This window comes from Acomys russatus, chromosome 13 (genome assembly GCF_903995435.1).
Source record: "Acomys russatus chromosome 13, mAcoRus1.1, whole genome shotgun sequence".
NCBI classification, from domain to species: domain Eukaryota; kingdom Metazoa; phylum Chordata; class Mammalia; order Rodentia; family Muridae; genus Acomys; species Acomys russatus.
The window spans coordinates 41,115,081-41,130,536 of NC_067149.1; the positions used below are offsets into that span (position 1 = coordinate 41,115,081).

The 15,456-nt window shown below is 43.8% G+C and overlaps 1 protein-coding gene across 1 annotated transcript in view; it reads left to right on the plus strand.

The window, feature by feature from the left end:
- The window catches only part of Fancd2 (FA complementation group D2), a 63,575-nt gene that overhangs the window by 25,383 nt on the left and 22,736 nt on the right, over positions 1–15,456 (plus strand). Inside the window, exons 18-28 of the mRNA XM_051155089.1 lie at positions 575–684; positions 2,446–2,506; positions 4,095–4,214; positions 5,009–5,082; positions 5,386–5,529; positions 6,160–6,260; positions 7,803–7,918; positions 9,853–9,961; positions 10,907–11,017; positions 11,301–11,413; positions 13,494–13,637. Of these exons, the coding sequence (XP_051011046.1) occupies positions 575–684; positions 2,446–2,506; positions 4,095–4,214; positions 5,009–5,082; positions 5,386–5,529; positions 6,160–6,260; positions 7,803–7,918; positions 9,853–9,961; positions 10,907–11,017; positions 11,301–11,413; positions 13,494–13,637 (1,203 nt within the window). The remainder of the gene's footprint in view (positions 1–574; positions 685–2,445; positions 2,507–4,094; positions 4,215–5,008; positions 5,083–5,385; positions 5,530–6,159; positions 6,261–7,802; positions 7,919–9,852; positions 9,962–10,906; positions 11,018–11,300; positions 11,414–13,493; positions 13,638–15,456) is intronic.

Here is a 15,456-nt window from a genome sequence, read left to right on the forward strand (position 1 = left end):
TTTTCTGTATGTAACTGAGACGGGCCTCAAATTGTTTGTAGAATTATGCTCCATATCCAGCTAGCAATATTTTATAGATTTTTAACATGTAAATCTTTTGCTTCTTTGGTTAAATTTATTTCTAAATGATGTATTATGGTCTGCCAAGACTGTGTAGTGGGTAACTTGCTGTCAGGTGTGGAAACCTGAGTTTGATAGCACACCCTTCCTCGTGTTCAAATGAGAGAGCACCTGCTCCTAAAAATTGTCCTTGGACCTCTGTGCCTCTGCCCTGCACACGAGGCGACCCCCCCCCCCCCCCCCCCCCCCCGCACACACATAATCAGTATTTAAAAATAGCTTATTGTATGCCATTAGTTTAGCTGCACAACAATGCCACAATAATTCTCGTGTCCCAGAGTAGCTGCCATGGCAGTATCAACAGCTGATATTAAATGTGTGCCTCCTTCTAGAGCTTTGTATAGTTGGCCTCGATTTTTAAAACAACTCAGAGAATGGGATTTAGCTCCAGCAGTCATTTGTTCTTTGCTATGTCACTGTAGCATCTTCTTTCTCTGTCCTTATCACATTGCAGGATGACATGCACCTAGTGGTACGAAAGCAGCTCTCTAGTACTGTGTTCAAGTACAAGCTCATCGGGATCATCGGTGCAGTCACCATGGCCGGCGTCATGGCAGAAGACAGGTACTGGTTCAGAGCCTGGTTTCTGTGTCTTGATATCAGCTAGTCAAGGTGCTGCCTTATACACTTGATTTTTGCAACCATTGTTTTAATAGAGACATCAAAACTGTGAGAGGAAGTAAACATGTCTTGCTTCTTTTCCATGTTGTCCTCTAATATTTTTTAAGACTTGTTATTTTTAATTAGGTTTTTGTAGGCTGTTATATGCACATGAGTGCAGGTGTCTGTGGAGGCCAGAGGTGTCAGATCCTCTGGAGCTGTAGTTCCTGGTGGCTGTGAGCCGCCTGGTGAAGGTGCTGGGAAGTGAACTCAGGTCCTCTGCAGGAGCAACACACACTCTTCCTGCTGGGCCATTTCTCCAGCCCATTCTTTTCTAATCTTGACTGTATATCCCCTGTATAATTTTTCTAGAGTTACACCATAGTTATTAATCATAGTGTTGCCTAGAGGTATAGTACTGGAAATCTTTCTACAGATTTCCACAGAAATCTTGTTACTTTGGTCCTCCTGAAATTAAAGTTTTTGCAATCTGTTTCTGACCTAGGCTCTCTGTTACTGCATTAATCCTGTCTTGAGCTTTGTGTTTGGTAGAAATACAACTACTTTGTGGATTCTTCTCTTGCTCTTAGATGCCTCAATTATAGCATCTGAAAAAGTATCAGAGCTGGGGCTCCACGAGCAATCATTGTAAACTGAGGACAATTCAGTTGAAAAGGATTTGTTTGGAAGTTCTAAGAGCTCAGGAGACTTCCTTAGATTCAGCATAATAGCTAGAAGAAGGGGAGGGGAAGGGGAAAAAATATGAAGAGGCTGCTGTTTGCTGGTAATCCTAGAACTCAGGGAGGCAGAGACAGGTGGATCTCTATGAGTTCAAGGCCATCCTGGTCTAGAAAGCAATTCCAGGATAGCCCAGGCTATACAGAGAAACCCTATCTCAAAAAACAAAACAAAAACAAAAACAACCAAAGCAAAACAAAGAAACAAAAACAAAAACAAAAGAGGGTTTCTTCGCTGATCCATACTGCTTGTCTGGAGTCCAGTTCTGTCTTCATTATTAGCTAAGGGCCTTGGGTGAGTTACTCCATCTTTGTAGTTTAGTTTCACTACTGTGAAATGCTAATAGTATTTACTTTATAAAATTATTGTGAGTATTCAGAGGCCAGGACAATGCCCACAATATTCTACATACTGAAGAAATGTTTTCTTTAGCTAAGCACATGGAAGGAGGCTGGCTTGGGCAACACGGTCAGACCACTGTCTCCCCCAAAAAAGACATCATTACTAATTTAGTGCCCTTAAAAATACACATCAGCCAGGTGTGATGGTACACGCCTTTAATCCCAGCACTCGGGAGGCAGAGGCAGGCCGATCACTGTGAGTTTGAGGCCAGGCTGGTCCACAAAGTGAGTCCAGGACAGCCGAGGCTACACAGGGAAGCCCTGTCTCAAAAAATCAAAACAAAACAAAAAACTCATCAGTTGGTCTTACTAGTTTGCAGAATCCTCAGTCTTCCGAGGTGCTGGAGCAGAATGGTCACCGCACACAGGAGTTTGACATAAGCATGGCAATAGTGTGATCATATCTCAACAAAGGGGGTAGTCATGCTTCACTGTAATGTATACTTTATATGAACAAAGTAGGTATTCCTCCATACCCTCATGAAAGTTTATCTCTATTCCTGTCTGAAAAAAGGCAGGACTCTTAAACTTGCTGCCAATTACTATAAAATATTACAAAAGTGAAACTATAATTCCTTGTCCCTAGAAGTGTACCGTCTAATGCATCCCAGAGGAGAGCTGAGGTGAGCAGTGAGCTGTGTACACAGGTAAGTGTCTAAGACATAGTTAGCTTGCGTTTGCCAGTGCTCAGGGTTTGCTGGATTGTCGTTCAGCGTCTGGCAGGGGTTGCAGGTGGGTGGGAGATGTCCTTGGTCTCACGTCCTGCGGGCTGGTCCAGGCCCTGTTTGTAGATGACAAGACAGACCCTGGGATCAAAGGTCCCATGGGCCTGTTTTTCACTCAGGGGCAGCTAGGACACTTTGGGGTGAGGCCTGGGTGCTAGACCAGGTTCCCAGTCTCTCTGGGGGTCAGCACTCACTCAGCTATCAGTGGTGGAGTAGCCAGTTGCCAAGGCAGCTCTGCCTTAACTGCCTTAATTGGCAGTCAAGCCCCAGGCATTCAGTGGCAGTCCACCCCATACCCCCATAAATGGAGTCTCAGATGATAGTGATGGAGGAATGGCAAGCAAGAGCCCCTGCAGCAAGCCAGCCAGCCTTTATTTATATACCTTGGGCAGTGGGAGAGGTTTTGAAGGTGACCGTGTCTGATTCACTGGGGCTATGGCTGCTAGGATACTTAATCTACATGTGGTGGTACACTACCTCATTTACAGGCAGTAACATGGGGCCTATCACAAGAAGGAGAAAACAGTACTTAATTATCCTATGTGTGAGGGGATGACTTGTAGGTACAATTAAAGGACATTTGCTGGAGGCTAGGATCTCCTCAGCATAGGGTACAAACTTCCAGGAATTCCTTGTGCTTGTTGAAGAAGTTTCTTATCAGTCTAGAGAGATGGCTCAGAGGTTAAGAGCACTGACTGCTCTTCCAGAGGTCCTGAGTTCAATTCCCAGCAACCACATGGTGGCTCATAACCATCTATAATGTGATCTGATGCCCTCTTCTGGCCTGCAGGTATACATGCAGACAGGGCACTGTATACATAATAAATAAATACATACATACATAAATACATAAAATTTTTATCAGGAAAAAGTTAGGCCTGTAATCTTCCTTGAGGACCTTACAAAGTCTGGGGTTACCAGATCAGGTGGAGTAGGAACCCTGCTGAGAAAAGGGAGTCTGCCTTCATAGGCCTAGCATGAAATAGCTGTCTGGAGAAGTCAGACTTCAACCTTATCCCGCACAGTCCCACAGTATATGTTAAGCAAACACTACCACTGAGCTACATATGTGACTGGAATATTTTGTGTATCTTGTTTTAAAAATTCTTCAAGTAACTATTTATATATATTTAAAGATAAAGTCATGCTATATAGTCCCATGTCTGGCACTAACTATGTAGGCCAGGCTGGCCTGGAACCTGTTGGGATCTTCCTGTCTCTGCCTCCTCAGTGCTAGGATTACAGGCATGAGACACAATGCCCACACTGTCTTGGTAACTCTGCAGAAGCTTATCCTAGGACACAGGCCTGTTCTTCATTTTACCTGTGTCTCTTCTCCGTGCCCATGCTGACGTCTGCCATTCCAGCTCTGGGTTTGTTTTGGATGTGAGATGTACTGGAAAGAGACAGACTAGAGAAGAGGCGCAGGGATGCCTCGCTGAGTGCAAAGACAAATCTAGTTAGGGTTGGCAGCCCAAGTGTCACAGCTCTTTCTCTCCATTCGCTCCAGGTGACTTCTTTGCTGCAACTGGTTCATTCTTGCACTGAGCACTCTCCGTGGGCCTCTTCTCTTTATTATGATGAATTTGCCAACCTGATCCAAGGAAGAAAGTTGGCTCCAAAAACCTTGGTAAGAACAATGTCTTCTTTTTGGGGTGGCGGGTGAGAGCCAGTTCTTGAGACAGAGCCTCACTGTGTAGCCGTAGCTGACTAGAATGTTTATAAAGGTAAGGCTGTCTGTCCTTGAACTAGCTGCAGTCCTCCTGCCTCTTTGTCCCCAGTTTTGAGACGACTGGTGTGAGCTGCTAATTCCCCATTCCAAGTGTCTTTTATTTTCTTTTTTCTTTTTTTTCTGAGACATGGTTTCTCTGTGTAGCCTTGGCTGTCCTAGACTCACTTGTAGACCAGAATGGCTTCAAACTCACAGAGATCTGCCTGCCTCTGCTTTCCCAAGTACTGGGATTACAGGCATGCTTCTCCACACCCGGCTCCAAGTGTCTTTTCTTAAAGCAGTAAAGCATCAGAGCTTCTTTGGACACGTTAAGTGTTTCTCTCTGTTGCAATGTAAAAATAGACCATCCTGTGAGCCCTTGCATTCACTGGGAAGGCTGCTCCACCTCACCCAGTCTCTGTGCTGTGCTACGGCTCCTCTGCAGAATAGCGATGGCAAGAGTAAAGGAGCAAGAAGGTTGTCGGTGAGGGCACCATTGTGTGGCAGCCCTATTCTCTACCAGGCCCCGAGTGAGACGCTTTTTGTGCTTTATTGTTTTTCTTCACAGTACTGGAGGTCTCTGTTATGACTGCTTTTTTCAAAATGAGGAGCCTGAGCTTTAGAAAGTTAATGGCAGTTTACTTAGGGATATATACATACATATATATATCAAATATACCTCTCACTACACCGTTCTTGTTTGCACCCGGAAGGATTGGGTTGGGCAGACCATCTTTAATGATTTCCAAGATGCCTTTGTGGTGGACTTCTGTGCTGTTCCAGAAGGGTGAGTGCTGCTTACATTCTGGGTTGGCTGCTGGTGAGGAACTTGTGTCCGTCCAGTAGCTGACAGAAACTTCACCACTGCTTTTGTCCTCAGGTCATCTCTGCCCGCTATAGCTCACCCCCAGCCCTAACACCCTGTACCCTGCTGTTGAATTGCTTAAAATGTCCCCAACATCACTTGTTCTCTCTGTTTACGGCTTCTTCCTCTAATTGTTTTTGTTTGAAGTTGGTTTGTTGTAGTGATTTCCCACATAGCCTTGTTTTCCTCCCAGTTGGAACATCAGATTTTGGGTTTTCTTCACAGTGACTTTCCATTTCCTGTGAAAGCACTCTATGGACTGGAAGAATACAGCACTCAAGATGGCATTGTCATCAACCTCCTGCCACTGTACTTTCAGGAATTTGCAAAAGATGTCAGTCAGGTGACTTCCCAAGAATCAAGCCAAAAGTTAGTTGCTTTCCATCCATTGGTATTTTGAATGTTCATGGGGGATTCTATTGTTTAACAAAATACTCTGAATAGTAATGAATGAAATTTGTTTATTTATTTAATGTGTGTGTGTACCTAGAAGAATGTGTTGGTTCCTCTGGAACTAGAGTTATAGGTGGTTATGAGCTACCATGTAAGTTGTGGAAACTGGACCTGGGTTCTCTGCAGGAGCAGTAAGCACTCAGCTTCTGAGCCATCTCTCCAGCCCCATTTCATAGTTCTTTTAATGTGTGGGGTCCTTGCATCAAAGTGGTTTTTCCCAGGAAAGGTTGTATCTAGAGATACTATCGGGGATGCAGTCTGAGTCCTCTTCTTGGTCCCTGGGATTGCCACGAGAGTCGGCGCACACTACACTAGCCTACTTGCTGTCCTTGCCCTTTGCTTTCTTTTATGAACATTTTGGCTGCCTCTGCCTCTCTTACTCCCTGCTTCCTCCTTCTGCATACACTCTTGGCCTTCTTGTGCTTTAGGTCGTTGTTTGCTGAGCAGTCCTTGAGTTACTTTCATTACTAAAGTAAGCTCCTGTAGATTTGGGTTAATATGACTGTGGTACCATGTGTGGTTCCTAAGGTGGGCTTTTTTTCCCAGATCAATGTCTTCCGTGTGCCTGGCTTCCCATTTCCGTCTGCTGAGACTTTGTGTGGCAAGACAACACGATGGAAACTTGGATGAGATTGATGGTCTCTTAGGTACGGATTGCAGCTCTCAGATCCTTCCTTTGTGGTCTTTTGGTAAAAGTAGGCAAGGGCCAGGCCTGTACCTGACATATGTGAGGTGGAATTTTCTAATCTAAGATGAGAGTTGCAGCAGTAATGGAATTTTAGTCAAATGCGCGTCTGTGGAGTGAGGCATTCCCTTTGAAATTGTTCCTGTATGCTGCATGATGAATATAGCCTTTTCCCCTCTTTTCCTATTTGCATGTATTTACTTTTTATTGTTTAAATCTGGGGGGGTCACAGCATCATGGCACAAATTTTGTGACCAATGGCCTTTGCAGGAAGACTGAATAGGAATTTGGCATGAACCATGCCACTGTTGCCTGGGCCCAAGTTTCCTTTCCCAAAATTATTGTGGTTTTGTTTGGTTTGCCTCCAGGAGTCAGTGTATTGTTTTTTTGCTTTATATACTCACAAACATAGTAGGAATCAGTTTATCTTGGGCATAAACACCTTCAGTCTTATGAAGAGCCGTGTGCTCTCTTTGGTTCCAGAGACCCGTTACAGCCAGCAAAAATGGCCTTGCACCATAGCCTTTCAGACATATTTGCCTCTTAGAAGTCCTGTTTCCAGCAGGCTTCTATAGGTGCCAAGATAGGGTAAAGAGTGTGGATGTTGCTGGGCGCGGTACATGCCTGTTAACCTAGCACTCAGGGAGGCAAACACAGGTGGAACTCTGAGTTCGAGGCCAGCCTGGTCTACAAATGGAGTCTAGGACAGCCAAGGCTACACAGAGAAACCCTGTCTTGAAAAACTGAAAGAAAGAGTGTGGATGTATTCTTTTCTGTGTGTGTGTGTGTGGTTTTTTGTTGTTGTTTGGTTGGTTGGTTTTGGTTTTTTGAGACAGAGTTTCTCTGTGTAACAGCTCTAGCTGTCTTAGAACTTGCTCCGTAGACCAGGATAGCCTTGAACTCACAGAGATCAGCCTGCCTCTGCCTCCCAAGTGTTGGGATTAAAGGTGTGCACCACCAGCACCCGACCTTTAAATTTTACTTTTGTTTTCTTAGGTTTGTGTTTGTTTTTTTTTCGAGACAGGGTTTCTCTATGTATCCTTGGTTGTCCTGGAGTTGCTATGTAGACTAGGCTGGCCTTGAACTCACAGCGATCCCCCTGCCTCTGCCTCCCGAGTGCTAGGATTAAAGGCGTGCATAACTACGCCTGGCTCTAAAACCCAAAGACTTGCCTTGTGTTTGTTTGTTTGTTTGGTCGGTTTTTGGTTTTTCAAGACAGGGTTTCTCTGTGTAGCCTTGGCTGTCCTGTGCTTGCTTTGTAGACCAGGCCGGCCTTGAACTTACAGAGATCCGCCTGCCTCTGCCGCCAGAGTGCTAGGATTAAAGGCGTGTGCCACCACCCCTGTGGATATATTCTTTTGACACTAAAATGGAAGGATTTTTGTGACAAAACAAAGCTTGACCCTCAAATAGGAGCTTAAGGGGCAAGTAGGTAGCTGTGGGGGCCAGGCCCCATGTTGTTCTGCCTTGAGCTAAGGGAGGTGTGGCGTTTGTTCATTCTCAGATTGCCCTCTGTTCCTCCCTGACTTGGAACCTGGAGAGAAGCTGGAGTCCATGTCTGCTAAGGAGCGCTCCCTCATGTGCTCCCTCACACTGCTGACTTTCAACTGGTTCAGAGAGGTGAGCAGGGTTGCCGCAGCGTCCTACTCACTATCTAGTCTCTCTCAAAAGAAACTATTTTCCTGGCTCCCACAAAAGCCCTAACAATCCCCTGAGCCGCCAATGCCTAGGCTTCTCTGGGAGATGTCCCCTGCCACTGCTGATCATCTGTATCTCATAATGTCCCCAGTCAGAGGACCTGGGACTCTCAGTGCGTAGCTGCCTTTTCAGGCCACTGCACTGCCACTTCTCCACACAGTGGCCTCTTCTGTGCGGGACAGCCTGCTCTCTTGCTGCAGGCCTCTGCTCACTTTTTTGGCCTCAGGGGGGAATAGATATCGTTTCCTTCCTTCCGAATGTGTTCGAGGACATTGGTAATGACAGGGTTTCATTGCTGCCTCTCTACCTTTTGGTTGCATTCTGCTTTACATTTATAGAACAACTCCCACTTTACAGATAAAGAAATAAAAGCTTAGAAAGGTTACAGCCCCACCAAAGCACCATGGGAAATAAATAGCAGAATCAGACTTGGTTTGCTGTAGTGCATGTCTGATATTCCACTTAATTTGCATAACAAGTAAGTACAAGTAGGATTAAAAATCAAATTTCTTGCATTTTGTCAGAGGGAGAGCACTGCTACATTACAGACTGTATTAACTCCATCAGTGAGTCATAATTTCCAAACGGGATTGTAGAAAGGAGGGTTTTGCTGTCACTTTATCCTTGAAAATGTATGGGCCTGGAGAGGTAGCTCTTGAGCCAAGGTGGCTTTGCTGCTCTTCTGGACCATTGTTTGGTTCTTGCCATGGGGAGACTCTGCACACGCACAAGTGCACACACAAATAGGAATTTGAAAATCTTTTTTTTTTTTTTTTTTTGGTTTTTCGAGACAGGGTTTCTCTGTGTAGCTTTGGCCATCCTGGACTCACTTTGTAGACCAGGCTGGCCTCGAACTCACAGCGATCCGCCTGCCTCTGCCTCCTGAGTGCTGGGATTAAAGGCGTGCGCCACCACGCCCAGCTCGAAAATCTTTTTAAGAATAAGTTTTTCTTCATTAATTCAGATTTTTCTCCTAAACCTTGTCTTTCTGAATTTAGATCAACGTTTAAATATTTTCTAAACAAGTGCTCGAGGCTGGGTGGTGATGGCACATGCCTTAAATCCCAACAGAGGCAGGTGGGTCTCTGTGAGTTTGATGCCAGCCTGGTCTACAGAGCAAGTTCCAGGACAGCCAGTGCTACACAGAGAAACCCTGTCTCAAAAGACCAAAACTAAACAAACAAAATGACAAACAAAAACAAAAAAAAACCTCAAGTGTTCCAGGAAGAAATAATCTCCTTTCTACTAACAGAGGCACATCTCAGACCTCTTGCAGACTTCCTTGTTATTGCTTCTTGCCATTTCATTTACATATATTTATTATAATTTTTATTCATCTGTAACTTTTATTTTACAGAGAATGCTAGCACAGACAGCTGTGAACTGTCCGTTATATACTAAAGCATGAAGTTCTGGCTTCCATCCCTAGCACCACGTAACTGGGTGCAGTGACTCCTGCCTGTCTCCAGCTCCAGTGCTGGGAAGTTAAAACAGGAAGATCGCGGGGTTTGAAGTCATCCTCAACTACATACTGAGTTCAGAACCAGTCTGGTCTATGAGACTAGCACATTTATGATATACAATTTTATATATAGATAAATCTTCTTCACTGGATGTTTGCTGGTTTGAGACAGTCTCACTGACTGGCCAGCATATTTCTATGGAGACCAGACTGGCCTCAAATTCATGATGATGCTCCTGTCTCAGTGTCCCAGCTACTGAGATTATAGACATAAACACCATACCAAGCTTAATACTAAAAAATATATTTAGTATAGTCAAAGAATCTTTCATCCCTGAGGAAGTAAAATGAATGAGGTTAGTGTCCATGTGTGAATAGAATTTGTGCTTTGTAGGTTGTGAATGCCTTCTGCCAACAAGCATCTCCTGAGATGAAGGGCAAGCTGCTTAATCGGCTAAAGGACCTTGTGGAGCTTCAGGAAATCCTAGAGAAGTACTTGGCAGGTCAGAAGTGCCATGCCCCAACCCTCTGTTGTCAGTGCTGAGGAGATGAGCAGCGTACCTTTATTTATTTATTTATTTTTAAGATTTATTCATTTATTTGGTTTTTTTGAGACAGAATGTCTCTACGTAGCACTGACTGGCCTCTAACTCACAGAGATCTATGAGTCTCTTCCTCCAAGGTCAGGTGACTTTTGCTTCTTAAATGTAGTCATGAACCAGCAGCAACTAGCTATTAAGGTGACTGGTTGTTGTAAAATGCTAGCTTATAGGGCTCAAGAGGCTCACAACTGTCTGACTCCATTTCCACAGCATTCAGCATCATTTTCTGTTCTCTGAGGGTACCAGGCCTGCATGTGGAGCACAGATACACATGCAGGCAAAATGGTCATACACATTAATAAAAGAGATTGTAGTACTAGCTTAGAGCTGAGTGGAGTTTTACACAGTTTTCATCTCAACTCCCTGGAGGCAGAGCAGGTGGGTCTCTATGAGCTCATACTAGCCAGGGCTACACAGTGAGATCCTGTCCTAGGGAGGCAGACAGACAGTCACAAAAACAAAGACAAAATGCCAGATTAGTTTTATAGGGAGAATAAAATCCCTTCCTCAGGCCCTCATCTTAAATGATGTAATGTAAAATAAAACAATATGTGACCAAATGCTAAAATCTTTGGATTTTCAAGTGATTTATTTTTAGTATCTTTTTGTTTGGTTGGATATTTTATGTTGCAATTGAAAATGATTTTTTTGCTGTTGTTGTTCTGTTTTTAATTAATCACACTCCTCTAAGCTCTCCATTTTGCTGTGCCCAAACCACATGAACGACTGGGGTAGTTGCATGTTACAGGCATTCGTTGCTGCGGTGGTGATTTTGGAAGCCTGTTTCTAGGTCTTTGGGTACTTGGATCGCTGTGGTTGGTGTTCATTGCTCCTGTTCTGTTTCAGTCATCCCAGACTATGCTCCACCTTTTGCAAATGTTGACTTGGATACTTTAGATGTGATACCTTGGAGCAGTTCTGCTCCTTCAGCAAAAAACAGAAACAAAGCAAAGATGCGTGAGTATATTCCTTTCTTGTGCGTATCTGAGCCACACTGAACTAACCTCACATGTTATGTGTATTGTGGCATTCATATTTGAGAAGATCAGAGTGCCAGTGCCACAATTGGTTAGTGAGTGGTGCTTATAAGGAATTGGTAAGATCCTGCCATCAAACTTTTCCTTAGAAGGTGTGTAATGTTGTGTAGCTTGATTCATAAAATTTCCTCCTCCTTTCTTGAGTGGTTCTATTTGGCAAGATGTGCTTGTGGATTACTGAGTCATTTCTCTTTCTAACCTAGGAGGAAAGAAACAAAAAGCTGATAGCAGCAAAGCATCGTCCACTGACACACTTGTAACAGAGGACACTTCAGAGTGTGACCCAGTGCCATCTGGTAGAAGCCAGGTAGACAAGGTATTAGAATATGTGGCAAAAGTCTGTGATTGCTCAGTGAGAATACGGCCGGCCTTGTTCTTTGTGTGCTCTGAAGAGAAGAAAAGGGAAGAGAGGCAAAGGAAGTCCCCTGGGCCTCAGAGTGACCTGTTCTCTAAGTTTTTCCTTGTTGCTTCTGACTAGAAGCCATGCACAGTCCCTTGAGCAGAGGCAGCCTCAATTGACAGATTGCTCAGGTCAGACTGGCCTGTGGTTCTGTCTGTGAGGGATTGTCTTGATTGATGATTGACTGCCTGGGGGTAGGGAGGAGGCAGGGGATAAGTCCACTATGGGTGGCACCATCCCTAGGCAGGTGGGCTTGGCGTGTTTAAGGAAGCAAGCTAGAGAACAAGCAACCAGTGTTCCTCTGTGGCTTTCTGCTTTCGTTTCTGCCCTGACCTTTCTCAGTGATGGAGTATGACCTGGAAGAGTAAGCCCTTTCCTCCCCGAGTTACTTTGTTGGTCAGAGTGTTTTATCATAGCCACAGAAACTGAAGTAGAGCAGTCTTTTCTGCTGCTGCCCAGGTGGCTACTTTTTCTAATTATCCTCTGCATTAGAAAACACCACCCTGGCCGTAGGTTTTTCAGACAGAGTCTCACTAGGTAGCAGAAGCTGACCTCAAACTCATGATCCTTCTGCCTTAGTGTCTTTTGTGTTTTGCAGTCATGTGCTTCCATGTCCAGTGCAATATTCTTTTATGTATACTTCTTTTAACCTTTCTCCTTTATACCCCAGATCATAAACTTAGTGACCTGCATAAAGTGGTACATGCCTATAACCTCAGCATTTGGGAGGCTATGGCAGGAAGGTGATCATACATTTGAGGCTGGCTGAGCTACATGCAAAACCTTGTCTCAAAAAACTAAAAACAAAGGCCCAGCATGGTGGCACATGCCTTTAATCCCAGCACTTGGTAGGCAGAGGCAGATGGATCAATGTGAATTCGAGGCCAGTGAGGCCTACAAAGTGAGTCCAGGACAGCTGGGAATATAGGAGAAATCGTGTCTCAAAACAAACAAACAAAACCCCACAAAACAAAAAACAAAATATAGTTGACAAGATGTCTCAACCAGTAAAGACACCTACTGTCATACCTAATGACCTAAATTCAATTCCCAGAACTCACATGGTGGAAGAAGAAAACCAATTCCCATAAATTGTTCTTTGACTTCCACACATGTTCTGTGGGCATGCACACAAACCTAGAGAATAAATGTAGTAAAAATGTAAAGCCTCAAAAGGCATAATAAATGACTAAATAGACTGTGAATGGTTTTGAAATGCTTAAACTTGAAATGCTGAATATGGTTTGTGGTAGTTGATGAGCAGTAGTCTCCTGTCACATTTACAGGGTAAGTGTTATGTATTTGAGAAGTTTCCTGGACACATGGATGCCAATTTGTTTTATAGCTACCATGCATTTGCTTAATTTATTATGTATAACTTCTCTAATCTCCTAAAAGTCCAAGGCTATTGTTAATGTTAATATCTATATCTAATTCATCAGGCTATTGAAGAGGGGAAGTGAAAGGCTACTCAAAGACAGACAGTGTGCACTTGAGCTAAGACTGGAGACCAGATCATCCTGGTTTCCTGAACTCACAGCTCTTATTTACCTGATAGTTCATCCTTAAGTAGAAAACCAAAGATGCTGTGGCTTGGGGAATATTTAAAGAGCTTGGTGAAAAGAATGTGATGATGCAAGGAAATTAGAAATTTTCACCAAACATGAATGTGTATTGGGCTTTAGTATGTTAATTAAAGTTAGGTTTGAGGTGTAGGGGAAATGACCACTCAAAGGTTAAGAGTACTTACTGCTCTTCCAGAGCATAGGATTTCAGTTCCTAGCACCCACATTTGGGAACACATTACCACCCTGTAACCCATCATCACCTGTAACCCCAGCTTACATGGAATACAGTGCCTCTGCACTCAGAAGTGTGTACACACACACACACAATTTTAAAATAAAATTAGATTAAAAAATTTTTTTTAATTAGGCTAATATCTAAGACTTTAGCTCTTTTGAGTTGCTCTTTTGTCTGCCCCTCCTTTCCCCAGGAGTCCACAGGGAAGGAAGGGAAGTCACCTGCGTCACTGCAGAATTACCGCGGTTTTCTCCGAGAGCTGGACATTGAGGTCTTCTCTATCCTACATTCTGGACTTGTGACCAAGTTCATCTTAGACACTGAAATGCACACAGAAGTAAGTGGCAGTCTGGGGTCCCAGAACTTAACCTTTTAGAACATTCCTCGAGTCTGTTCATATTTCAAGAAGAACGCAGATATTTAAAGTGGTTGGGCTTGGTGCTGTGGCACACAACTTTAACCCTAGCACTTGGGGGACAGAAGCAGACAGATACTACAAGAGCAGCCTGGACTGCATAGTGAATTTCAGGAATGCCAGAGCTAACATTGAGACACTCTGTCTCAAACAGATAGCAAAAATGAAGTTGAAAGCTGGGAATAGTGTTCAGTGGCAGAGCACTTGCCTAGCGGTGTGAGCCCTCTGTCAGCGGGATGGCAGATGAGACGAAAGGGAAAGACAGGGAAGGGAAGGCTGGGTTCTGGCTTTAGAGGCTTCAGCATGAATGCAATAGTGAGCAATCATCCTTGTCACCCTGACTATTCACAGGTCCCAGGTTTTCTCAGTGTGTCAGAGGTTGTAAAACACGGTACTGGTGCATGATCCTTAGCTGCAGCTTACTAATTAGAAGCACTGAGTGCACTATAAAAGTGGAATACTATTGGGATTAAAGAAGTCAGTGCTGTTTTTCCATTTTCATAACATTTGTTCAGCGTCTAGAGGTCTTTTTGTTTGTTTGTTTGTTTGTTTGAGACAGGGTTTCTCGAAACCCTGTGTAGCCTTGACTATCCTAGACTTGCTTTGTAGACCAGGCTAGCCACAAACTCACATCGATCCGCCTGCCTCTGCCTCCCAAGTGCTGGGATTAAAGGCATGCGCCACCACACCTGGCTTAGAGGTTATTTTTTTTTTTTTTCTCTTTCTTTTTTTCAAGACAAGGTTTCTCTGTATAACCTTGACTGTCCTGGACTCACTTTGTAGACCAGGCTGGCCTTGAACTCACAGTGATCTGCCTGCCTCTGCCTCCCAAATGCTGGGATTAAAAGCACAGGCCACCACGCCCAGCTAGAGGTCATTTTTTTTTTTTTTTAAGTCTGTTTATTATTTATACAATACTCCATCTGCATGTGTGCCTGCAGGCCAGAAGAGGACAGCAAATCGCATTACAGATGGTTGTGAGCCACCGTGTGGTTGCTGGGAATTGAACTCAAGACCTTTGGAAGAACAGGCAGTGCTCTTAACCACTGAGCCATCTCTCCAGCCCTAGAGGTCATTTTTTATGTTGATGACTAACTAACCTAGACATACCAGTGGTATGTTAGCACAGTTTGCTGCTTGCCTTCAGTTGGTCACGTGTAATAGAGGAGGTAGAGACGATTGCTCCGCATCTATTAATATCTGAACGTCAATAAGAGTGTTCTTCCTAGTAAACTTGAGAGCAGAGACTATTTTCACAGAGAAGGTAACTTTTGATAAGGATTTTCACTGAAGAATAGAATTTCTTCAGACTAAAATATTTAAAATGGCATGGATTTTTACCTAATAGTTGTAAAATTGTAGGCACTTTCAGAATAGAACTGGTTGTGTATGCTTTTTTAAATTTTTAAGTTTTTCTTCGTTAATCTACTCATAGAAGATTCTCCAAAAATGTGTATTGAATAAACAGTCTAGGTGGGGCATTTAACCCATTCCATCTCTTGTCGTGTACTTATATGTAGAATGATTCACCACAGTGAATAGTTGTGAAAAAGTGGAAGGAAATATGGCTACTGAGGAACCTGGGGGGGATGACTCTTTGGGTAAAGAATTTGCCACCTTTTGCATAGGCACTGGGGATCTAAACTCCAGTCCTCCTGCTTGTGTGGCAAGTGGTGTGTGCACCAAGCCTTCCTTCTAGCCCTCTATTTCCTTTTTTTGTTTTGTTTTGTTTTTCAAGACA